Source organism: Ascaphus truei, chromosome 4 (genome assembly GCF_040206685.1).
Source record: "Ascaphus truei isolate aAscTru1 chromosome 4, aAscTru1.hap1, whole genome shotgun sequence".
Classification (NCBI taxonomy): Eukaryota; Metazoa; Chordata; class Amphibia; order Anura; family Ascaphidae; genus Ascaphus; species Ascaphus truei.
The window spans coordinates 58,931,875-58,958,141 of record NC_134486.1 but is presented as its reverse complement, the minus strand read 5'-3'; the positions used below and the strand labels follow the sequence as shown (position 1 = coordinate 58,958,141).

At 44.2% G+C, this 26,267-nt stretch overlaps 1 protein-coding gene across 1 annotated transcript in view; it reads right to left on the bottom strand.

Annotated features, from left to right (window-relative positions):
* The window catches only part of MSH2 (mutS homolog 2), a 189,058-nt gene that overhangs the window by 77,976 nt on the left and 84,815 nt on the right, over positions 1-26,267 (bottom strand). Inside the window, exon 8 of the mRNA XM_075595822.1 lies at positions 14,066-14,175. Coding sequence (XP_075451937.1) covers positions 14,066-14,175 — 110 coding nt within the window. The remainder of the gene's footprint in view (positions 1-14,065; positions 14,176-26,267) is intronic.

The following is a 26,267-nucleotide window of genomic DNA, read 5'->3' as shown; positions in this document are numbered from 1 at the left end:
GGACGGTTGTTCATAATAAAGGAATGCAAGAAACACAGCGTTTTATCACGAAATATAATGAAGGGGCAGTATCAATTAATAAAAATGAATAGACACTGGCACATTTTATTGAATGATCCAATTTTAAAACCGATTTTATCACACAGACTGAAAATATATATATATAAAAATAAAAAAATATACTGGCACCCACTGAATTAAGAAAAGAAACATCTAAAAAAGGGAACCAACAATGTTGGATTCCAACTAAACCTATGGGGTATTTTAAGTGTGGAAAAGTGTTTAGCCTTCTCTGACTCTAAGAATAAAGAATTCCATTCTAAAATAACTGAAAAGGAATATGTAAATAAAAAGTTTATTCATTTTAGAACACAATATGTTATATACATACTGGAATACCCATGTGGGCTCCAATATATTGGGAGGACCAAAAGAACGATTAAAGAAAGGTGCATGGAGCATAAAAGTAATATTGAAAAAAGCTACCAGCAACATAGCGTATCTAAACATTTTTCAGAAAAATATCATTCTAACACAAAAGGATAAAAAATGAAGGGTCTTGAATATGTATCATTAGGATCTAGAGGTGGAAATAGACTCAAACTTTGAAAAAGAGAAACATATTGGATATATGAATTACAAACCCTAACCCCTAGAGGTCTGATTATAGACATAGACCTGGAACCTTTCTTAGATGATTATTTTAATATGTGGCTCTATGATTGGTTTAATAATAGGTTCAATAAATATGGCTTTTAATTAGTCCCCATGGCCCACTAAATTTAATTAATAAATAATATAGAAGTATAGCAGATTTAAATAGCTTTTACATAGTTTTTCAAAAAAATAGTTTTTCAAAGTAGTTCTTTAAAAGTTTTTTCAATGCTGTGCAATATATATTTATATAAAGTATCCTGTAGTATAATGTTCTTTGTTCAATGTAATCTAATAAATTAAGGTTCAAAATAAATAAAATTAATTGAAATGGTCTCTACTGTAGTGCCCACAGTTATTCTAACACAAACCAGTGGCAATCGCCAAAAAGACCCAGGTACATGCTGGATACATGCCTTAAACTTGCCTTAAACTAGACCCAGCATTTCTGCATTGATTAATGGCCCATCAGATTAACAGCGTGGGTCCCTGGCAGTCCCATTCAAACTGAATGGGACTGCTAGGGACCCCTGCTGTGTTAATCCTATGGGTCATTAGTCAATGCAGAAATGCCTTAAACTAGCCAGCTTACACCCAGCACATACCCAGAATGTAACCGGGCTAGTTTAAGGCAAGCTTTAGAATACTTGTGGTCTCGTCTGTACATGCTGTATTTTTCTAAATATATTTTATTATAGGCTAATGCAGTAAAATTCTGGGCATTATTGAAAACCCTGCTGTGACAGGGTAAATAAACGTCACCAGCCATATGCCGGGCAGACCTATGTGTAAGGTCTGCAGTGCAGCAGTGAGGAGGTTAACTTTCAGCTGAGTTAGTCTGAGCCCAGCTGCCTCATCAAGGTGTTTTAAAAACCCCAGGCTGTACACACATGTAGGCTAGCTGGCCAGGAGACAGGAGTAAAATGCTGAAGTAAGATTACTGCTACAAGGTCTGTTTTCAAAGTACATGTTTGATGAACTGTCAGAGTCCTGTATGCTGAAAAGAAGCTGTCTTGTTTTTCTATGCTGAAGATAATCTATTTTGTTTTTGTGTGCTGTAATTTTTAAGGCTCAATAAATAAGCCTTATCAAGAAAACCCACGTGTGGTTGCATGTATCCTGCAACATATGGTGTTAGAAGTGGGATGTTGAGAGGCCCCTGCAGTTGAAGGACCACACACACAAATGAAGAAAAAAAAATGGATTTTTAAAAAAAAAAGAGTTTCTGTGCGTGCAGGCCCAACTACAGGCAGAGAGAGATGAAAGACTATTGCAGCAGCAAACCCAGCTCCTAACCCAGCAGCAGGCAGCAAAGGATGAGCGGATGGCCAGGCTGCTGACCCAATTCCAGGGTTCTGCCAGTCCAGAACATGCGAACAAACACCCGGTCCTACTGAAGAAAATGGTTCCGAATGAGGATCCAGAGGCTTTTCTACTGACGTTTGAAGGGGTTGCCGAAGCCCAGGGCTAGTCTGCAGACTCGCTGGGCAATCGCTTTGGCCCCACTCCTTATAGGAGAAGCCCATGCCGCATATCAGGGCCTCCCAGCAGACAAAGCAATGGATTACAAACAAGTAAAAGCCGCCATACTGGATCGCTTAGGTCTGACCCGAGACCTACCGGCAGCAGTTCCTGAAGTACACCTCTAAGATGAGACCCCGGGTCCTAGCTCAGCGGTTATTGGACTTGTGTAACCGCTGGATACAACCTGAGCAACACACTAAGGAGACTGATCTTGAACAAGTTGTGTTGGAACAATTCCTAGAAGTAATAACCCCTTCCGTACGCTCTTGGGTAAAACGCCATGCTGCTGATACCCTACCTTTGGCGGTCCGACACGTTGAGAACTTCCTTAGGGCCGAGGACCAGGCGAGTGTCTTGGACCCGACGGATCCGGCTTTACCGGCGCTTGTGGACACCCAAAGAGGGAGACCGGACCAAAGGGGAAACTACGGCCCCTCCATATGCAACCGCCAAGTGCCATGAAAGGAGCAGTCCTTCCAACAAGGGAGAGGTCCAAACGCCGGGCACCGCCGAGACCCTCATCCACTTCCTGATGTCGGCTTGTCGCCAAATGAGAGGAACTTCTGAGGACGTCGCCCACAGGACCCACCAGATGCCTGGTCTCCAGTATCCGGTCCAGCGGAGCGCTATCCGCAGCATCCTCCTGCGAGGGAACCCTCTCCAAGGCCACTGGCATGTGGACTGTCCACTGGTGGATTGTTCCTTCAGCAGGACCGTCGCCTCGGCCTTCACTGGAGAAAATTACAAGCCCTGGCTACTTTCAGCCCAGATTGGGGGTAAAACCGTCCAGGCCCTTGTAGATTCAGGCTCTGGGAAAACTTTGGTCTTCCAGGAACTGTTACAGCCTAACGTGTGTTCCTTTGACTCCCCATGGAGTATAGAATGTATACACGGTAATGTAAAACGGTATCCGACAGCCAAAATCCGGCTACAGGTAAAAGGTCTGGAGGCCTACCTCGAAGTAGGAGTCGCTCCTTGGCTCCCTGCCCCCGTTGTGCTCGGTTGGGACTGGCCTTTCTTTTCAGACCTAATGGCTCCAGTCTCTCACGAGGAGCCATATTCGATGGCTCAGGAGAACCCTGGTAAACTGTTCCCCTTCTCGGCAGACCTTTTCCCCAGTAGACACCGGGTTCCAAAGCCTCGAAAGCAGAGAAGCTCTGACAAACAGGACTGGTTGCAGAAATCTGGGTCTCAAGGTGACCGTACTAGTAGCCAGAAGTCACAAGTGATGGCTGGGGATGGCATAAGGAGGGGGATATGGGCCCTGGAGATTTACCAGACCTATACCTCCCTGATTTTCACCAGAGGCAAAGGGAAGACCCAGTCCTTGCTAGACAATATGATAAAGTGGTAAAAATTGATGAGCAGATATTGAATGCACAGGGGGTGATAGTATTCCCCCATTTTGAATTGTCAAATAATATCCAGTATAGGGTGAATAGGCAGACACAAACAGGGGAGGTCACCAGACAAATATTGGTTCCCAAGGCGTTTGTTAAATCTGTATTCACCCTAGCCCATACTGTCCCTTGAGGTGGTCACCTTGGTAGGGATAAAACCTTGGACCGTATTTCGTCCCGAATCTATTGGCCAGGGATGCATAGTGATATTGCTAAGTTATGTGCGGCATGTCCTGAGTGCCAGCTAACTAGTCCGAAGGGACAAAAACCAGCCCCCTTGGTTCCTCTACCCTTGGTGTCAGTTCCCTTTGAGAGGATTGGAGTAGACTTGGTAGGACCTCTAGAACCTTCTGCGAAAGGACACAAGTTTATTCTCGTAATAGTTGACTATGCAAGAAGATATCCTGAGGCGTTCCCCCTGAGGACAGCAACCGTGAAGCAAGTAGCCAACAAGTTGTTGGAGCGGTTCTCACGGGTTGGACTTCCCCAGGTTATGTTGACAAGCCAACGTGCAAATTTTATGGCTAAACTGATGCAGGATGTCTTAAAATTACTAGAGGTCAAGTCTGTTCGGACATCGGTCTACCATCCACAGACTAACGGATTGGTGGAAAGATTTAACCGAACTCTAAAAGGGATGCTGAGAAAATTTGTAGATTCAGAGAAGAGAGCCTGGGATGAACTTCTCCCTTTTCTGCTGTTTGCAGTGCGGGATGTTCCCCAGGCCTCCACGGGATTCTCTCCATTTGAACTGCTGTATGGCCGCCAACCCCGGGGTATGCTAGACCTCCTAAAGGAGTCCAGGGAGGAACAGCGGACACCTTCTAAGAATACCCTGCAGTATGTATTGGACCTTAGGAAGCGGCCAGATGTGGTCGACCATTTTGCTAGGGAGAATCTTAAATGAGCCCAGGGCAGTCAGGAGAGACATTACAATCAAAATGCTCGCATGAGACTGGTTCACCCGGGAGACCAGGTGATGTTATTGTTACCCAGTTGTGAGACCAAACTCCTAGCCAAATGGCAGGGACCATTCGAAGTACTCTGCCGCACGGGTGATGTGGATTACGAGATTGCTCAACCAGGGTCCAGGAAGGGTAAACAAATTTACCATGTGAACTTGCTGAAACCCTGGAAGGTGCAGCAGTCTCTATTAATCCACCCAGTGGAGGACGAAACGGACCTGGGTCCTCAGCCCCCACGGGGGAACATCTGTGGTGACGAGGAAGTCCCAATGGGTAGACAATTGTCCTCTGAACAAAAAGGGGACTTGTTAGAAATAATTACACAATTCAGTGATGTTTTTCTGATTTACCAGGGCAAACTAATTTAGTTTCACATGTGATAGAGACAGCACATGGGGTAAAAGTACTTTCCCGTCCTTATAGGTTGCCTGAAAGCCGTAAGGCCCTGGTAGAGAAGGAGATACAAGAAATTTTACACTTGGGCGTGATTGAGGAATCATGCATTGAGTGGTGTAGTCCGCTAGTTATGGTCCCTAAACCCGATGGGAAGGTAAGATTTTGTGTGGACCTCCAAAAGGTCAATGCGGTATCCAAGTTTGACGCATATCCGATGCCAAGGGTGGACGAGTTAATTGACGCCCTTGGAAACGCGGAATATATATCCACGCTGGACTTAACAAAAGGATACTGACAAATACCTTTAGAGGAAAAGTCCAAATGCAAAACAGCCTATGCCACTCCCATGGGTTTATACCAGTTTGTGACAATGCCATTTGGAGTGCATGGAGCCCCAGCCACGTTTCAGAGGCTCATGGATAAAGTGCTGAGACCTCATAGGGCTTATGCCGCAGCCTACCTAAATGGCATTGTCATTTATAGTAAACACTGGCGGGCCCATCTAAATAGGCTGAAAGCGGTCCTCAAATCTCTAAAGAGAGGCAGGGCTCACAGCCAACCCTAAGAAAGGTGCCTCAGGTAAGGCGGAAACCAAATATTTAGGATATGCAGTGGGAGGTGGAAAAGGCCACTAGCCGATAAGGTAGCTGCCCAGAAAGAAGTTCCAACCCCCCAAACAAAAACACAGGTACGCTCTCTGCTGGGTTTAGCAGGGTACTATCGGCGGTTCATCCCCAACTACTCGGAATTTGCAGCCCCATTAACGGACCTCACAAAAAAGTGTGCCCCTACACAAGTGGTCAAGGGAGTGTCAGAGAGCCTTTGAGGACATAAAAAGGTGCCTATCAGAAGGTCCCGTCCTTAAAAGCCCAGACTTTAACAGGCCTTTTGTAGTGCAAACCGATGCATCAGAGATAGGGCTAGGGGCAGTGTTGTCACAACAGTTTGAGGGAGTGGAACATCCAATCCTTTTTCTGAGTAGGAAATTGTTCCAGAGGGAAAAAAACTTCTCAGTGATTGAGAAGGAGTGCCTCGCGGTAAACTGGGCAATCGAGGCTTTGAGGCATTACCTGGCAGGAGTCCATTTTACTCTGGTGACAGACCATACTCCATTGAAATGGTTAAGTACTATGAAAGACTCTAATGCTAGGTTGACCAGGTGGTATATGGGCCTCCAACCCTTCTCGTTTGAGATTCAGCACAGACCTGGAAAAGAAAATGTGAATGCTGATTTCTTCTCTTGAGAAGGGGTGGATGCCTTGTCACTTGAAAAAGACCTGTTGGTCGAAACGTCATGTGGCACAAAAAATTCATTATTTTGAAATCCGTGTAGCGCTGGATCTCTCTCCTTTTTCCTCAGTGTACTTTGGAAATTCCTGGCAGGTACTTCCTTGAACCAGCAGCACCGGTAAACTGTATGTATTTGTTTATATATTGTGGTGTGCAGCCTTAACCCCCCTTTACATTGATACCCAGCCACACACTAACAGGGGAGGAATGTGACAGGGTAAATAAACGTCACCAGCCATATGCCCGGCAGACCTATGTGTAAGGTCTGCAGTGCAGCAGTGAGGAGGTTAACTTTCAGCGGAGTTAATTACTCTGAGCCAAGCTGCCTCATCAAGGTGTTTTAAAAACCCCAGGCTGTACACACATGCAGGCTAGCTAGTCAGGAGACAGGAGTGAAATGCAGAAGTAAGATTACTGCTACAAGGTCTGTTTTCAAAGTACATGTTTGATGAACTGTCTGAGTCCTGCATGCTGAAAAGAATCTGTCCTGTTTTTGTATGCTGACAAGAAGCTATTTTGTTTTTGTGTGCTGTAATTTTTAAGGCTCAATAAATAAGCCTTATCAAGAAAACCCGCGTGTGGTTGCATGTACCCTGCAGCACCTGCTCTCTGATTGGTTAAAATTCCGGACATTATCCAATCAGTAATGCCCAGAATTTTAGCAGCTTGCAAAGTGCAGTTTTCAATGTGTTTATTTCCAGCCAATCAGCTTTCAGAACAGCTGAGACAGGGCAGGGAATTGGTTAGACTGAAATAACAGCTCTGAGACAGGGCAGGGGATTGGTCAGGAAGTATCACCACGGGTTGACTCCTCCCTCTCCCGAGCTGACAGATTTTCTGAGCAGATTCAGTTGATTTGGGGGAGGGGTCTGGGGGGGGGGTAGTAAGCAAAGAAGTGGCTGTTTGCAGTTTCTTCGTGTATGAGTGTGTCAGTAGCAGTGTGTGTGCTGTTGTGTTGTATATCTGTGTAGAGGTGCTGTGTGTATAGAGCTCCAGTGTGTGTCAGTAGCAGTGTTTATGGGTGTAGCGTGTGTGTAGCAGCAGTTTGTGTGTGTGTGTAGCGGTGCTGTGTTGTGTATAGAGTTGTTGTGTGTGTGGCGGGGGTTTGTGTAGAGGTGCTGTGTTGTGTGTAGAGGTGGGGGGGGGAGAGTGCAACTCTAGTAAGTGGCAGCATTTTTGAGTGTGTGTGTGTGTGTGTGTGTTGTGCTGTAGTAGTGTAGCAGCAGTTTGTGTGTGTGTAGAGCTGGTGTGTGTGTATAGAGCTCCAGTGTGTGTGTGTATAGAGCTCCAGTGTGTGTGTGTGTGTGTCAGCAGCAGTATTTATGGGTATAGCAGCAGAGTTTGTGTGTGCAGAGCTGCTGTGTTGTGTGTGTAGAGCTGCAGTGTTGTGTGTGTGTGTAGATGTGCTTTGTTGTGTGTGTAAAGGTGCTGTGTTGAGCGTAGAGGAGGTGCTGTGTTGTGTGTCTAGAGCTCGTGTGTGTGTGTGTGTGTGTGTGTGTGTGTGTGTGTGTGTGTGTGTGTGTGTGTGTAGAGCTGCTGTGTGTGTAGAGGTGCTGTGTTGTGTGTGTGTGTGTGTGTGTGTGTGTGTGTACATAGAGGGGGCGGCAGTGTGTGGATATAGATATCTGCAGTGTAAGCGTATATAGAGGTGGTTTCATGTATTTACCATTTTATTTTAATAAAAAAATCTATTTAACTATACAAAAGTGTCTATTATTTATGAAATAAGTCTACATTTAGCCTATAATAGTAATAATCCCCTCAGAACAGGGCATTACTGGCCAATAATGCCCTGGCTGGGTTAAAGTCCCTCGGCTTCGCCTCGGGCCTTCAACTCCTTCCATTATTGGCCAGTAATGCCCTGTTCTTCTGGGATTATTACTTTAATAACCAGTTGTTTATTAGTAACTTGAGGACTAATAGACCTGTATTTGGATTATTATCCTTTCCAGGGGGTTGAATCATTCATGTTCTCCCCTCCATCTTTTTTGTAGGTACCACAATTATAACAGTATCACCTATGGCAGGGGGGCGCAAACTTTTTTCCTTGTACTCCCCTGCCTCACCCCCCCTCACCGGCGTCGGCTCCATGACGTCACAGTACCATAGCAACGTGACGTCACATGACCTCGTGTTGCCATGGCGATGCGTGAGAAGCCGCCGTAGCCAAGGTAAGTTAGGTTTACAGAGGCCCTGCAGCTCCACTGGCACTTAATTTAAGTGCCTTCGGGAAGTGCGCGGGGCCGCTGTAAACCCAGCGCCCCCCGCACTCAGTCTCGCGCCCCCCAGTTTGCGCACCGCTGACCTATGGTATTTAATTTTAACTATAATCATCTATCTAAACTGTGTCTTCAGGGATTTTTAATTGTAATTGTAATATATCCCATTGTACTTTATTCCAAGTGTTTTTTATGTAAATTTAAAGTGTTTATGTAAATTGGAAGCGATTATTAATCACTGCTACTATTAATAAGAGACATCTGTAGAAGGCGCTAATCACACCCAAATCCCTGAAGAAGCAAAAAGAGACTTTGTGAAACACGTAGGGCGATTTCCAGACAGACTAGTGCACCCACAAACTTTGAAACAGCTGCTACAGCTCCTTACATCTTCTCTATTACAATCGGAGAGTCTAGCTGGTGGAACCCGGAAGTGAATAGGCGCAAGCACGTGATCCAGTAATTCAGTTCCAGTGTGAGGGGGCTTATCCAGGAGTATAGACAATGGAGGCTGAAGATGTTCAGCTTTTTGGTCCACAGCAGCAGCTGATATCCTGCCTAACATACAGCAAAATACCATCCCAACTACTACTTTGCGTGTAAAGAAAGAGAATATTCAATATTAATAATCATACATACAGTAGTAGTGTGATGCGCATGCGTGTCGCTGGCTGTGGCGTCTGGTTAAAGCGCATACAGTATGCATGTCACAGCATCTCTGCGCATGCGTGTCAATATGAAACCTGGTTGAAACGCATATTGTATGCGTCATAGCATTTCTTTTGGTATTTTTTTGGTTGCCCATTCACTGCCAATGTGGTCATCTGTACTCCCATGGGTGGCATAGGTTTCCAGTGACAATCAATGGATATATTGTAATGTACATTTTATTTTCCTGTGTATTTCTATTTTTCAACACAAATCGGCAAAAGCAAAGCACTATTAGCCATACTTGGCTAATAAGTATGACAAAAATCCATCTCATTATGTTTTCTCTAAGCCCCGCAATTTCTCTCCTTATTTAGGGGGGAGGCGGGGGGAAGAATTCTTTGACTTTTACTTTTTTTTAATACAAGCTCAATGTTCCATTGTTGTTCAAGCCATTCCAATTCTCAATGCAGGTCTTGTGTCAAACCTCGCAGACCTTGATCTAACTTTGATCTAAGCTTGAAACATTTCAGTGTGAAATTTTATTAAAGTGGTGTGCCAAACAAGTGTGAAATACAATCATTTACAAAGCACTGTAAAAGTTAAGAAACATTAATATGAATATCACATTGTTAGAATAGTAAAGCTGATAATATAAAAGTCAAAAAATGAAAGTTTGAAATATAGTGGTTTTTGACTTCCATCAATCAACATCTTCTGGTTGTCTATTTCGCACTTTAATTTCTGTAAAACAAAAAAACATTTCTATGATGCTTTAAGCATACAGGTACTTTAGTACGCATGCGCGAACACAAAGTGTGCATGCATGAACGCATGCTATAGTGCGCATGCGTCAATATATTAACGGGCTATGGCATGCACACAGTACAATATGCGTGTCATTGGTAATTACAGTTACTACTGTACAGTACATTATATGTACCTTCATTATAAATCTTGCCAACCAGGTAGAGGTGACCCAATGTTGATGCAGGGGTGTACTGTGCGTACATGCTTGAGTCGATCACGGAGTTGTTTGTTCCCTGCTGATAATGATCTTGGAACAGGTAGCCAGGCGGAGCCATAAAATCAGGTTGAGGCTGGTACCTGAGTCAGGTAGTCAGGATGTAGGTTCATCTGGTTTTCAGTGTCGGTTGTCCGTACTGGTAGTAGTATTGGTATTGAGGCAAGCATTCAGGCTGAAGCTGGTAGTATGTGTAAGTGGGTGGTGGCACATTGGAGGTACCGGCTCGGGAAATACGATTATTCAATGTGCTGGGCCCGATCTTTCTTTTTTTGAAGTTGCCATGATCAAACATATCCGCAAAAGATGGGTGCAGTGACCAGAAACCTCCTTTCGAACCGGGACGTGGTGTTCTAATAAAGCAATCATTCAAAGTCAGATTGTGTCTTATAGAATTCTTCCATCCACTCTGGTCTAGTGAATTTTTTATGTATTCGTATTTGATGATATAGTCATAGATGTCCGATATAGTTGCCTTCTTATCTGTCCCTGCATTAATTGCAGAAAATATCACGTATGCGGAACTGCATTTGGGTGAACTACAAGAAGTTGACATTATGTATGTCCCATGCAGCAGTGAGCAATCAGCAGTCAAGGCAATGTAAAATAATGTACGGAACATTCTGTTTTGTAATAAATTGTGAAAACACCTAAATTTGATAACGTCTTGAGTGACCAAGGTTATTTAACAATGGATTACTGTAATGTCTATACTTTTTATCTGGCCTTAAAAAGACACCTGTTTTCAGACATTGGGTATATATGTACTGTAGCATCCAATATCCCCCATAGGCAAAGACACTAACTTTGCCATCTGCCAGACACGCGCTGAACTGCAACCACACACATAATAATGCCGTCTGACCACTAAATACAGGAGGGACAACTCGCCGATGTGGACAACTCGCCAAGTACCTGCGAACAGGGGGAATACGCCACATGAGAAGCCTGGGAGATGGCCATGAATTTTCCCTGTCAAGTAGCTCAGAACCGGCAGTTGCATCTGTACTGACACAGGAACAAGCCAATCTTCCTTTATAGTAGTCTCAGAAATGTTTTTCCTACCCCAGCTGGAAGGAGAAGTAATTCCAGGGGAGGACGAAGAAGAAAATATAAATATTTTAATAATAGAATGGAAATAAGTGGTACATTAAGCTCAACTTAAAGTAAAATCAAAAACTCCAATGGATACAGAATTTTTACAAAACAGAGGCTGAATGCAGCCATATTAGATTAAAGGCAAGTATAAATATTTTATGCTGAAGCAATCAAGTCTAAAACCTCTAGAAACAAAATAACATCCTTCAAAGCTTCAACATTTCCTCTGTGGTTTTCAGAGCAAAGAAATGACTGAGAATATATTAATCTTCATATTTTATAAATAAAAAAAATAAAAAATGGTCAGTTTTACTCCTTATGATGTACAATAGTGCTATGTTGCAATGGTATTTAAATGAAACCAATACAGCTACTATAAAGGGAAAATTCCAGTCAGTCAGGAGATTGTTCATTTGCAATTCATTACCCAGAGTCCCTGGCTGCAGTGGGAGCACTGTATGCTGTGTGATTATGTGGTAAAGTAGGTTTGTGAGCCGATACATGTGAATGTGCTTATAAATCTTCTTTATCGTTAGTGCAGTAAAAAGGGTTATGTGGTCTATTTAAACAAATAACAGTGTTTCGCTAGGATACTAATAAATGTAGTAACAAGAACAAACATTCTGCCACTAGCAGTGAAAGTGTTAATTATCCCAACACCTCCACTATTGATTAAAAAAAAAGGCTACAAATCGACAAACCACTATTACTTGATTCGAGTGAATCCATTAGCCTATCTAAAGACAAAGAATGTAAAAATCGAATCAATTGATTTTAACTGTTCCTTCAGGCTGTAGATAGACTCAGAATTCAAATACCACGCAACTCGCAAAAAAAGTTAACATTTTTACTTTCGCCAAATGTAGAAGATACAGAAAGGAATCCGCGCCCGTGCTATCTGGTTAATATCCGATGAACAAAATCCCCTTGCAGCTGTGTGTATGGAGCAACTCCCCAAACACTCCTAAATATGAGATTTCCCAAAGGGAGCCTCAAACAAACGAACAAAGAATACACAAAGCGCACCAGGGATTAATAATAAAATAAACTCAAATAAAGTGGTAAAAATCAGGCGATAAAAATCAAAAGACCATACTCTTAATAAGATACAATAAGATAAAAGGCGTCACTGCACCTCTCCAAAACGGGGTATATAATCCCTCCTTATAACATCTACAAAACAAACATAAATGCACAGACTAAATAGTCATGAGTTCAGTCAAACTGGCAGTAAATACCTTAGTACAGTGTAACCCAGTGACTGAACATGAGATCTCACTGAGGGAACAGGTACTAACCATGAGGGAACGAGCAGATAACCGTTTGCTGGCGCTGATGATCAGTCCGACTGCACCAGCATTCGGCGATCACTTCTTCACTCGAACTCCCCGGATTCTCTGCTCCAGCTAATGGAAGAGCGAGCGCGTTGAGCAGCCTCTCGTGACCTGAACACGTTTTGCAACAGCGTGCTTCGTCAGGACTGATCATCAGTGCCTGCAAACGGTTACCCCCTTGTTCACTCATGGTTAGTACCTGTTCCCCTCAGTGAGATCTCATGTTCAGTCACTGTGTTACACTGTACTAAGGTGTTTACTGCCAGTTTGACTGAACTCATGACTATTTAGTCTGTGCATTTATGTTTGTTTTGTTGGTGTTATAAGGAGGGATTGTATACCCCGTTTTGGAGAGGGGCTGTGACGCCTTTTATCTTATTCAGAGTATGGTCTTTTGGACCTATTATTAAATTAATTTTTATCACTTTCAGTTTATGTTATTTCGCCAAATGTAATTGCCTTTCTTAAACCAATGTGATTATCATTAGAGCAAAAAATATATATATATTTTCCACCGCCTTCAAAGATACTTTGTTTCAGCGAGTATTCTCAATAGCTTGGCCTTGGCAAATTCCCATAATTGAAGCACCCTATTAAAAAAAGTACCTACGACATGTTAAAAAGCTTAAGACACATTATAATTATAAAACACACACCTGCGTAATTAGACATCTAATTCCCAGATAAAATGTAAATTTCCTAAACCTTAGTGTAGACCATGGCCAAAACATGTAGCAAATGTAAAGAATGAATATACAGAATCCTTTGTTCTTTAAAAGGATGCATCATTTTCAGGACTACAAAAATAAGACAGGCCGCGATTATAGTGGCCGCGTGTAAGCGCGCGATGCGAGCACAAATGTGTGTTCCTCAATGAGGCCGGCCATAGTGCGCACGAGCACTGCAGAGCGACCGCGCGGGCGATTTTTGACAATACAAAGCAACTTAGTTTTTTTTTCTTCGAGCGACGGTCACGTGAGCTGTTCAGCAAATGAGGGTGAACCAGCCTAGTGACATGTCCGCCACACCTCCCCATTGCCTCCAGCCTCAGTGCACGTCTCGCGTGCGCACGTCGCAACTACAATCACGGCTTTAGAATGTTTTTGATAATCAGGGACGCCCTTTACCTAACCCTCTCCTCCCCCCCCTTTTATTTTCTGTAAGCCCCCTCCCTTCCCCTCATACTGATTCATGTTTAAGCATTCTTGTAACTGTCATAATCTACAATAAAAATTGAGTATTAATAAAACAAGGATGCATAATTAATATAGAATAGAGTTTTTGTGTAAACACAAAAGTGAGTAAACCTCAATAAATTACACAATTAAGTAACATATGGGCTTAGGTGCCCAATTTGTCAACATAGCAGTTTAAATCAGGGTAGCTATAAAGTGACAGGTCTGTCGAATGCAATGTTAATACCCAGAACGCATAAAGTTGCATTACTTAAACACGCTAACAATATATATATATTCGTATTAATGCAATTTATTCGAATAATGAAATCACATACCTGACCCATGTCCAAGGTAGTTTCAATCATTTCTTGAAATTTACAGAAATCAGCAGTAAGGTCAGACAGAGGAGTCGCAAAGACAGCTAGCAACAACATCTGGTGGGTTCCTAGTGCAGAGAGGAAAGGGAGAATATTCGAATAGAATCTGTACAAAAATAAATAAAAAATATTCACCTACCCGAACTTCAAATATATGTTTTTGTTTAACAAGTCTTTTCATGCTTTCTACAGTGCTTCTTCTCCCTTGTTTAATGCTGAGCAATCCCAGAGACACATGATTTTATCATCTTATTATAATATCTGCACAAAGAATTGCTTATTTTATGTGTACTCCACATCCGGCTGCTTCCATTCAAATCTTATTCTCTTCCACTTCTGTATTAGGTTGTGCCAGGTCCCAACACTCGTGCCAGATTGAGCCCATTTGCACTAATAGCTTGGATCCTGCTTTCTTTTATATATGTAATGCTTATTTTATGATGCATAATTAGTTGGGGAGGGGGGGGGGGGCTCAAGGTTGTCTTTTCAAATCAGCTCTCTTTAGTGGGATAATTGCCACAGTAATATCCTGCTTTTGTTTTAGAAGAAAATTGAAATTATTTTTACTGTTAATTCCTTTTCTTCTAGCCCGTTCCTTGCCGGTACAAATAGGGATTATGCCCACCCAATTGGAGGTAAAAACAAAAACTGTCAACCGATCAGGTTTCATTAGCCCCTACAAGTGTTCTCTGCAGCAATTTAGTCTAGTTGAGCCAAGAAAGGATGAAGAAAAAAGCATAACCGAAAAAACTAAAGAAATTCGACAGGGGAGGAAAAGTTGCACCGAAAGATAAAGTACTAGACAAAGGAATTTACGGTAACAATAATTCCCCTTTCTCCCTTCAGCCCTCGTATCGACGTATAAACGAATGAGGATATAGCAAAGCAATTTCCTTCCAAGGGAAGAGGTAAATATACTACCACTGAAATTAAAATATTCCTCAAACAAACATCGCAGACACAGCGGGACTGGCCCACAGAAGAGAACATGTGGCTTCCTGGTAAAAAATATTTTATAAATAAATAATAAATAAAACAGGCCCAGATTCACCAAAGCCTGGGTCATCAACTGGCGGCCAGCTGACGACCTACACACCGTTCCCCAGAGATGTGCACCACAGCTGTACACTCTTCCCCAGTATACAACAAAAGACAAAAATACCTAATGCTACATTCAATATGACAAAAAATATAGTTAAATACTTAACTGTTTGTCTTCTCATAAGTAAGGGTCAGTTAGTTAAACTCTTTGGCCAAAGCATTATAAGCCTGCAGCCATGTCACATTATGACCAGTATGTAGGTCCAGACAAACCGTTAAGTATTGAACGATATATTTATGTATATGTGTTTTTTGTCATATTGGATGTAGCATTGGGTATGTTTGTCTTTTGTTGTATACATTTGGTCACAGCCAGTAGCACTCCTTTTGACACAAATATATATCATATGATGTTGTGGGTGTTGGTGTTGGTGTTAGAGCGTGCAGGGATTGTGTGTGCCCTCGCCGCCACATTATAGGGCTTGGGTACAGAGACTAGTACCACAGCTGCGGAGCGGGAGAGAATGAATGCTGGGAATTGGAGTGAATTTGGGCCATAGTAAGGTATAGGCTGACTAGTTACTCTGACTAATTGGCTCATTATCCCACACAGGAGAGCGTTATGCTTTCAGGTGACCACACCCAGGGTCAGAACAAAAACAGACATACCAATTGCCAACTCCTAACTGGGAGGGGCTCTTTACACGTTTGTACTGGCATAGGATGGACAAAGACGACAAACATTTTGGGCATTTTGTCCCTGAAACAGGAGCTGCTATGCACAGTGACATTAAACAAAAAGGAACAACTACTGTAAAGGAAGTTTGTATTTCATGTGACTTTCCAGATATTCTAAATGCTGCATTTGACTTCAGAGGAATTCTTTGCATAGTCCTCTTAAAAATTACCTTCTCCAAAGAAATGGGCTCAGAAAAGATAGATATTGAAAAAAAGGGGAAACCACATAGAAAGACCATAAAGTAGTTTGCTTGCATTAAGAAAATAAGCTTCCTGAGATCCATTCACTCACAATATTTAAATCTTTTGTTATGTGGCTGGTGTCTCCTCACCACAGAACATTCACACACAATGTCACTTCCAGGTCCGCTGTGATGTCAAAGTACCCGGACAGGACTCCCAGGGGACCCTGAAGAAGCGGCGATCCTATCTGAGAAACGTGTGGACGGAAGGAAGCAGCAGAGACTGGTGTCTGATGCGACTGTCAGGAGTGCAGTCCAGGTACTTAGTGACCTCTCGAGCGAGGCGGACCCAAAAAATACATTGCGTACGAGTGCTCCATGGTGAGAGGATTCCAGCCACACTGTACTCTGCAAAACAAAAGATTTTAATATTGTGAGTGAGATGATCCCTGGAAGCTACTTTTCTTTATACAAAAACGTTGCTATTTGTGTGTATTTTTGACGTACTATGGGTCTGCTTTCTATATATGTTTTTTTCCGCCTTCTCTACAGATGAAGAATCTGATGAAGGGAAACAGAGAGATGGCCTAAGACATCTAACATATAAAGGCTACAAAACAAGAGTGAGAGCAATATACATTTTGGTATTGGATTTGTTTTTTAAATAATGTCCGTCTCTTTCACTTTTTTCCCCATAACTATCCTATATGTGCCCATTTGTTTGTGTCTGGAAGAATGTATCGGACAAATTCCCCAATGGGATTCTTATTGACGTGTGTGTGGTAAATCCCCAACTGTATAGGGATGTTTATATGAATTGGGCCAGAAAGTCGCCATTTGTGATACAAGCATGATCTTGGGAAATTACTTAATTAAATATTAATTATTATAGTGTGCAGATTCCAACTGTGTCTTTGTAGCTCATACAAAGTACCTAATGAAAGCGTCATTACTGGACCGCTACGGGAAGCAAACTGTGAATAACATCAACAGCGACAAGGAGTTTTGAGAGCAAAGGTCACATTGTAGAAGATATTTCAAAAAGAGATTTGAGAATAATTGAATAAAACATAAGTTGTAGTCTGGCATTTGGCTTGTGCAGAAGGCTTTAAGGGGTTTGCATCTGCATACCACGGTGGTGACAGACAGGCGCCGCAGAATCTAACATGAACTAGGGTCACTTGGCAACTTTACCACAAGGGATCGTAACATGACCTGCCATTGGTAGATGAAAGAATGCTGTTCAGCTCCATGAAAAAGAATGGTCTGGTGTTAAACACATTAACCTTTTGGGAGAAGCTGGTTTAACACATTAAAGCCCAATGCACTTTGCAATTAAGAGTTGCGCAAATGTCTTTAAATTTGCTTTGCAAATGTATTCGATTTTCATCGTTATTTTGCGACAGTTCATATTGCTCGGAATTGTACACAAATCTGTACCAAAGCAACATTTTAGCCAGATTAGCACAACATTTTGGAAAAAGAAGGGCCATGTGCCGATGCCATTTGCTTGTGTGTTGGAATTTACACCTGGGCTCTAGCGGCAGCGAATTCCAGACCTCTGAAGCTGCACACGAAAAGGCCCACCCAACCAGCGTAGGCTGTAGTACCCTTGGCACGGAAAGGCTGCCCCCCCCATCCCCCAGAGGACCTGAGATCATAGCCAGTATCCCTCCGAGGCATCAAATGAGACTGCAGATTGGCAGGCCCTTGACCGTGCAAGGTTTTAATGGCCATTAATGTCAACTTGAACCGAACCCGGAAGATCAATAGAAGCCAGTGCAGGCTGTGCAAGATGGGAGTAATATGCTCAAAGCAAAAAACACGTCTCTGCATCCGAGCTGGCGCCTCCATATCAGGCACCACGGTAGTTGTGCATGTAAGGCATTCCTATAGTCACACCTCATAGATTCAAAGGCATGGACCAGTGACTCGAGGTCTATAGATGACGGGAGTGAACCCAAGCTCCGAACCATCCTCAGATTAAAAGAAAAACATACAACAACTGAGGCCACTTGGGCTCACATGTTGAGATTCTTGTCGTAGAGGATGCCGAGGTTACGAAAATGTCACTCCCATATTATTGGACGGTCTGGGGTGCTTGGGGACCTAAACATGTGGGTTGATCCCCCAGAAAATGCGGAGGCTAGGGATCTTTTGGATACTATGGGATCCATGAGCTTTAGTAAATCTGTGCATGGCTCGACACAAGCACAATCAAACACTAGACTTGATCTTCGCGCAGGGGGTATCAGTTGGGGAGGTGAAGTTTTCCTCCCCCCTATGGACAGATCATAGGGTGATCAAGGCTCAGATTTGAGGCGCCCCACCACAACATAAACGGAGTAGTGGGCCTGGGGCAGCTTGGGTATGGCCTAGGAGGCTGCTTGAGCCCATTAGGTTTAAGGCTGCCCTTTGGGCCCATCTGTCCTCATTTGTGCCAGACAACATCTCTGTCTGCATCGAGAAGTATAACTTGGCTCTCCGTGCAGCCACAGACGAAGTGGCCACTCTTCGGAGAATGCCTACTCGCAGATCAACAAGTGAGCCATGGTATTCGCTTGTACTCCGGGACCTGCAGCTGGCTCTCCGAAGGAAAGAGCGCCAGTGGTAAAGAACCCGCCGGATGCTGACCGGACAACCTTTGAGATATGTAAATGGGGGTAGTAGTCTTTAGGGCGAAGAAAGCCTTAGTCGCCCTGAAGTTGCATCTTTGAGGAATAATTCAGTGGAACTCTTCACAATGCTGAGCAGCCTGGTTTATCCACGAGGTTTATACTAATTTGCTGAAGAAAGTGGGTCAAGATATTAATGTTCTTGCCATCGGAAAGGGCCGACTTCTTCAACCCCACGCTGTTTGGCTTTAGAGTCAGCCATGGAACGGAGTTGGCCTGGTCTGTGTGGCGGATGACTTATTGATGGCCATGGGCAAGGGCTGCTCCCAGCGGCCTTCGACAATTGATCATGGGGTGCAGCAGCACCGCCTGAGGGACCCATCTGATATCGGTGGGACCGCATTACAATGGATTGTGTCGTTCCTGCAGCGCCAGACCCAGCAGGTGGCTATGGGGCTGTTACCGCTCCTGTTCAACGTGTATGTAACACCACTGGGAAATATCTTCCGGAAGCGTAGTCTGAAGTGTCGCGAGTATACGGATGACACCCAGATCTAGGTTTCTTTCCAGGGCTGCGCAGGGATGGCTGTTGCCACACTGACGGCATGACTAGACAAGGTGGCGGCATAGATAGAGATGAATTGGCTGTAGTGCAATCCTGACAAAACTAAACGAATGATTATCGGTTCAGCAAAACATCCGAGTATGGGACGGGGGGGTTGCGAGCTTTCCCTAATCAATGGTGCACAGCCACTGCCCGTGTTTCAGGTTCGTAACCTCGGCATCCTCTACGACAAGAATCTCAACATGTGAGCCCAAGTGGCCTCAGTTGTTGTATGTTTTTCTTTTAATCTGAGGATGGTTCGGAGCTTGGGTTCACTCCCGTCATCTATAGACCTCGAGTCACTGGTCCATGCCTTTGAATCTATGAGGTGTGACTATAGGAATGCCTTACATGCACAACTACCGTGGTGCCTGATATGGAGGCGCCAGCTCGGATGCAGAGACGTGTTTTTTGCTTTGAGCATATTACTCCCATCTTGCACAGCCTGCACTGGCTTCTATTGATCTTCCGGGTTCGGTTCAAGTTGACATTAATGGCCATTAAAACCTTGCACGGTCAAGGGCCTGCCAATCTGCAGTCTCATTTGATGCCTCGGAGGGATACTGGCTATGATCTCAGGTCCTCTGGGGGATGGGGGGGGCAGCCTTTCCGTGCCAAGGGTACTACAGCCTACGCTGGTTGGGTGGGCCTTTTCGTGTGCAGCTTCAGAGGTCTGGAATTCGCTGCCGCTAGAGCCCAGGTGTAAGACTTACCTCTATCTTCTGGCTATTCTTGTGTAATAAAACAATTGTATATCATTTGTTGACCTGTAAAGTATTGCGATGCCTCCTTAAATGAAAGCGTGTTTTAAAGCAAAAAATAGAAGGGTGACAGCGAGGGTATCTATAGCTGCCAAAGTGGATGTTTTTGGACAAAATCCCCATTCAAATATGTGAGCATTTTCTGCTTTTGCAGATATAGTTCACTTTAAAACCTATTCTTAAAAATGACAATAAAATGATATGGCTTGGCCAGATATAATATAAATATTATATTAAAATCAGTATGACTAACAGAAGGAGGGGGGCGGGGTGGGAGATTATTTTTTTTAAGCGCTCTATTAGCTGTCAATTTTGCTAATTGAGAATAGCCTTTTTTATGTATGGCATCACGTTTAATTTAAGACTTCCATAAAAGCGAAATGCTACATTCAACATTGTTAATGCTTGCCCTCACGTCCTCCGTCACCCACATATATCCTGCCTTTCATTTAATGTCTCCCAAGAGTAATAACTGCAGCCTTTCTGTACACTGATAATGACTGCAATAAGGGCTGCAGGAACACATCCAAATACGCTATTAACGACTGTCAAAGTCTCCTGGAGGTGACTGTCCCCGTTGTTGATATAACAGAAACTGGTCTGTCGAATATAGTAAGTGCTTTTAATGAGAAGGGAGAAAGGGGGACTTGTATTCTCATAAGCAGTCCTATGGGACTTCTTTAGTGTCCCACTAAAAAGTGCAATCCCACAGTCATCCAGTTACATATCTTAAGACCTCTGTCCATCATGTGTTTTCTTACCCTTATTCCACCCTATCAACAAACCAATAAATAGAGCTATGGCTATACAAGCACTTTCTGAACACCGAGATATTAAACAAATAGAAAACAACAATAAAAATACTTTTAAGAGTCAGAGTTGGATTAAAATAAAAGGCATCAATTAACCATTTCCAAGTGACAAAGGCGCTTCAGCACTGAATCCCTTCAATATGTATGCATAAAACAGGACTGGATAGGGATATGGATAAACAGCTTGAAAGTAGTAATGTGAGGGTAAGGGTAAAGAGGGTAAAGAAGGGTAATGTGTAAGGCTAAAAAAAAAAAACATCAAACCCTCATTGGGATGGTCCCTGGAATCACATTGAGCAATCATGAATAAGAAAGTACTCACAGAAATCTCTTAATCCTGAAGTCCCGGTAAGCGTGCAGGTAAATCTGAGAAACAAGGTGATTCTGGCGCAACAGCCAAAAGTGGGTCCCAAACAAGTAGTATTAAAAATATTCCTTTATTGATCCATCTAAAAAAGTGGAGGCACTCGCCCTCCTACGCGTTTCGTGTTACAAAAACACTTTATCAAGGAGTATACACTGTATTAGCAATACTTCCTTATATACACATTCAAATGCCCTGTTTTCGCGCCAAAGATGCCGACGTAGGACCGCCCACAAGGCGTGATGACATCACGCACCCGTCGGACAAGCCTCCCGCTCCCATCGCTCCGGAGCACTAAGCCCCACTCCTGTACAAATAAGGGTATGAGAGCACTATGGAGACATCCCCCATCAACCCGGTACACACCAATACAGATGTAGCGGCTCTGTATTGGTGAGTACCGGGTTGATGGGGGACGCCTCCATAGTGCTCTCATGCCCTTATTTGTACAGGAGTGGGGCTTAGTGCTCCTGTTTGCTCCAGAGCGACTGGGGGGCGTGTCCGACGGGTGCGTGATGTCATCACGCCTTGAGGGCGGTCCTACGTCGGCATCTTTGGCACGAAAACGGGGCATTTGAATGTGTATATAAGGAAGTATTGCTAAGACAGTGTATACTCCTTGATAAAGTGTTTTTGTAACACGAAACGCGTAGGAGGCGGAGTGCCTCCACTTTTTTAGATGGACCAATAAAGGAATATTTTTAATACTACTTGTTTGGGACCCACTTTTGACTGTTGCGCCAGAATCACCTTGTTCATCAATTAACCAGATGAGACCCCTTACACGTCACTGGAATTAGTGCACTTTGGTCCTTGGAGGGATTGCCCCTTTAAATAACAGCTGAGTTTAAATAAAAGGTTAGTGTATTTCTAGGACACTGTTGCACTAAATTCCTAAGTAAGATTCTAGTTACACAATCAATACTTAACTACAGGGTACCATTAGCAGACATCTAGCCTACTAAAGGCAGCAGCAGGAAAAACTAGCCTAAATCAAGCTTGGTTATGTATAATCTGTTACCTGTACTGATCAATAGTGGACTCTATTTAGGGCCTCAGTTCTACACAATAGTATTTTTACAAGGACTATACAGATGTGCATGTGATTAGATAGATGGGACACACACATACATACATACATACACTGAAAAAACTGTTTGTCGGTGGGTTTGTGCAGTTGCTGATTGGCCTGTGGGGTGGGGGTGACGTCACAAACAGGGCTACGCACGCCCTCTGTAAGGCATCCGCTCCTGGCTTTGATTCTAGCCTTGCAGACCTCTGCAGTTACAAAGGCTTCCTCTAGCAATCAATGGCACATGTGCTGCCTCTCATTGCAGCTTCAGCCCTGTGCTCCTCCCTGTGATTGGATCTCCACCCTTTATATACACTGGCGACACACTTTATTCGAGCTCGGCTAGTCCCACGAATTCGGGTATACCCGGGTGTATTGAGGTTTGTGACTGTTTTCTGCCCGAGTGCATTGAGTTATTTTCCGGCAGGGATTGAAGCATTTTATTCCCGTTGGCTGCAATACTGCACACTACATATATATATACTGCATTACAATTCATGAATTTATGCCATCTGGTAGACACGCGAAGCATTGCAGCCTATTAAATCCTAATCATTATCATTTAACAGATCAGCCGCCCATCAGCCAGGCATGAACCCAGGCTGGGAAGGCAAATGCAACGGGGCTTGTCAGAGGTGAGGAGCGGCGCATTCCAGGTATCTGCCAGGTACATACCGGGTATTTGCTCGAATAAAGTGTGTCGGTGCAGTACAAGGCTTTAGCACTGACCCAGTGCTGAGCATAATCCTTCGCTGGATGTCATAGTGTTCTGCCACTAGCCTCCTGGTTTGCTTCACCTTGTGTTCTTTCCAGGCCATGCTATAGTTCCTAGTTCTATTTTGTTTGTTCCTGGTTCCAGCTCCTTGCTGCTACTTTCCACGCTAAGGTCTGTGTTGCTGAGTCCCTGAGGTCTGCTGCTACCCTCCACCCAGAGGCCTGTTCCAGACTCTTGTGCTGAAGCGTTGGTTTGCCAGCACTGGGTTTTCCCCAGCTCTGCCCTGCGGTGTACTTCGGCCAGCCTGCTGTCTCCCCCTGCTGAGACCGGCATCAGGGGCCGAGGCCGCTCCTCACGCAGAGGCCCCTCCCACGCTCACGCACCTAAGCTGAAGCGGGGAACTCCTGTCTACCTGTTGCCGAACGCCTGCTTGAATAATGACGATGCTGCCTTCTCCAATCCTGACCCTTATATGTACGACTATGGATTTCGCACTCCGGATCAGTCTGCGCGGACTAAGATCGGTGATTATATAACCCCACCTCAGCCCCGCGGTCCGGTCCCGGTTTGTGGCGAGCACAATCGTGACACCCTCACCGCCTCCTCACACCGCGCGTCAGGTACCATCCCGCCTAACTCACACTCTCCACCCGCCGCGCCTCACTCCCACCACGCCGCCTCACACCCTCCATCCGCCGCATAACACACAAGCGGACAACCGCCGCCTCACGCGCCTCCCATCCTAGCGGGAGAGCCGCCACCTCACACACTTGACCCGCCGCGCCTCATCTCCACCCGCCGCGGCTCACACCCTCCACCCGCCACCTCACGCGCCCTCTACCCTACCACCTAAGCAGGAGACCCGCCGCCTCACACCCTCCACCCGCCTCACCCCCTCCGCCTCACACCCTCCACTTAACACAGCCTCACACCCTCCACCCACCGCAAGAGTGATGTGAGGTGAAGGGGGGGGTGGGGAGAGTGATGTGAGTTGCAGGGGGGGGGCACTGATGTGAGGTGCAGGGGGAGGGGAGGGTGATGTGAGGTGCAGGGGAGAGTGATGTGAGGTGCACGGGGGAGGGGAGTGATGTGAGGTGCAGGGGGAGGGGAGAGTGATGTGAGGTGCAGGGGGAGGGGAGAGTAATGTGAGGTGCAGGGGGAGGGGAGAGTGATGTGAGTTGCAGGGGGAGTGGAGAGTGATGTGAGGTGCAGGGGGGAGAGTGATGTGAGGTGCAGGGGGAGAGTGATGTGAGGTGCAGGGGGGAGAGTGATGTGAGGTGCAGGGGGAGAGTGATGTGAGGTGCAGGGGGGGGGGGAGAGTGGTGTGAGGTGCAGGGGGGGGAGAGTGATGTGAGGTGCAGGGGGGGAGAGAGATGTGAGATGCAAGGGTGAATGGGGGAGAAAGAGAGGGGGAGCGGAGACAGAGAGGGGAGCGGGAAAATTAAATCCCGGGCAACGCCGGGTATATCAGCTAGTACCATATACATAAACACAGACAGTATAATGCATAATAACAATGAAACAAAAATGCAGGGAAGGGAGATTGAATAATCTGTGGACAACACCAAGTAAATGAAATAGGACTTAAAATGATTGTTAAACATAATTCATATAGAAAATATAATTTATACCAACAGAAAATATTCCCAAAATATTTTCAACACAGATGAAGACTAGTATTTAAGACAATACTGATATTCTAAAAAATGTGTATAGTAAGTGTAATAAAAATTACATAATAAATTAAGTAATATATTTAAGTGAAGTGTATAAAAAAATGAATCAATTGGTGGTGTGTGTGAGACATATATACACATATATATATACACACACACACACACACACACACACATATATCTCTATACAAATATACACAAATTTATACATACATATATATAATATACATATATATATATATATATATATATATATATATATATATATATATATATATACACACATACAGTGTTCGACAAACCTATACATTTGCTCGCCCCGGGCGAGTGGATTTAACCCCCCGTGCGACTAAATATTGGCCCAAGCAGCACACGTTTGGTACTAGGTGGCGAGTAGATTTTTTTGTGTGGCGAGTAGATTTTTTGGTGATTTGTCAACCACTGTATACATATACAAATATACAGACACACACGCCTCAACCCCATAGCGCGATCCACTACAACGCGGATCTGCTTATAACGCGGTGTAAGCTTGGCTCCCGTGTTTTTTTTTACACCTTGGCAAACGTCCAGGAATTGCAGAGAAGAATGTCCCACCCTTTCTAGCATGACTGGAGCTGCTCAGGGATTGGCTAAAAGCAATCAACATTGATTCTGAGATTGTTTGCTTGCAGCTTTCCCCTGCCTGCCCTGAACTTTAAACCAGAGTTGAGGACGAGCCTTTAATCCCAGGGGATCTGTCTGCATTACTTAAAATTTCCCTCCACAATGAAGCTGCATATAAATCCAGCACCTCCGTTTTAAAAGGAATGTGAATGCTGATTTCATTAAATGCTGCTGGTTGATGTTCAGCTTTCAGTGAGCTGCGAGAAAAGGTCAGTGAAATGTGTGATCAATATATTGGATGTACCTTGTGTGTGTACCTCTCTGAGTCTCATGTCTTTTTATGGTGTCAGATTACATAACAGCAGAGCTCGCAAGTAATCTGCAATGTTCTGTTCTCCTGTGGACTGGATGCGCCACCCAGAACATGGGGTGTTTGTTATGCTTTGTGTACACTGGTTTCAAGTGTTATAATATTCTATATACAGGCATACCCCGCTTTAAGGACACTCACTTTAAGAACACTCGCGAGTAAGTACATTTCGCTCAGTAGGCAAACAGCAGCTCACGCATGCGCCTGTCAGCACGTCCTGAACAGCAATATCGCCGACTCCCTACCTGTACCGAAGCTGTGCACAAGCGGGGAGACTATAGAGCCTGTTACACATGCATTATTTACATCAGTTCTGCACGTATATGATGATTGCCGTACGGTACATGCATCGATAAGGGAAAAAGGGAGTGCTTCACTTTAAGTACATTTTCGCTTTACATACATGCTCCGGTCCCATTGCGTACGTTAATGCGGGGTATGCCTGTAGAGCAGTGATGACAGGCTGCTGCAATAATGAATTTCTGTTTTTTTATTTTTTTTCCATTCAGTTTCAAATGCGATTTATTATATATTTACATATTAACAGAATCTCCAGGACTTGTTGAAAGCCAGCCTCAGTGCCCCCATTAACATATCATTAATA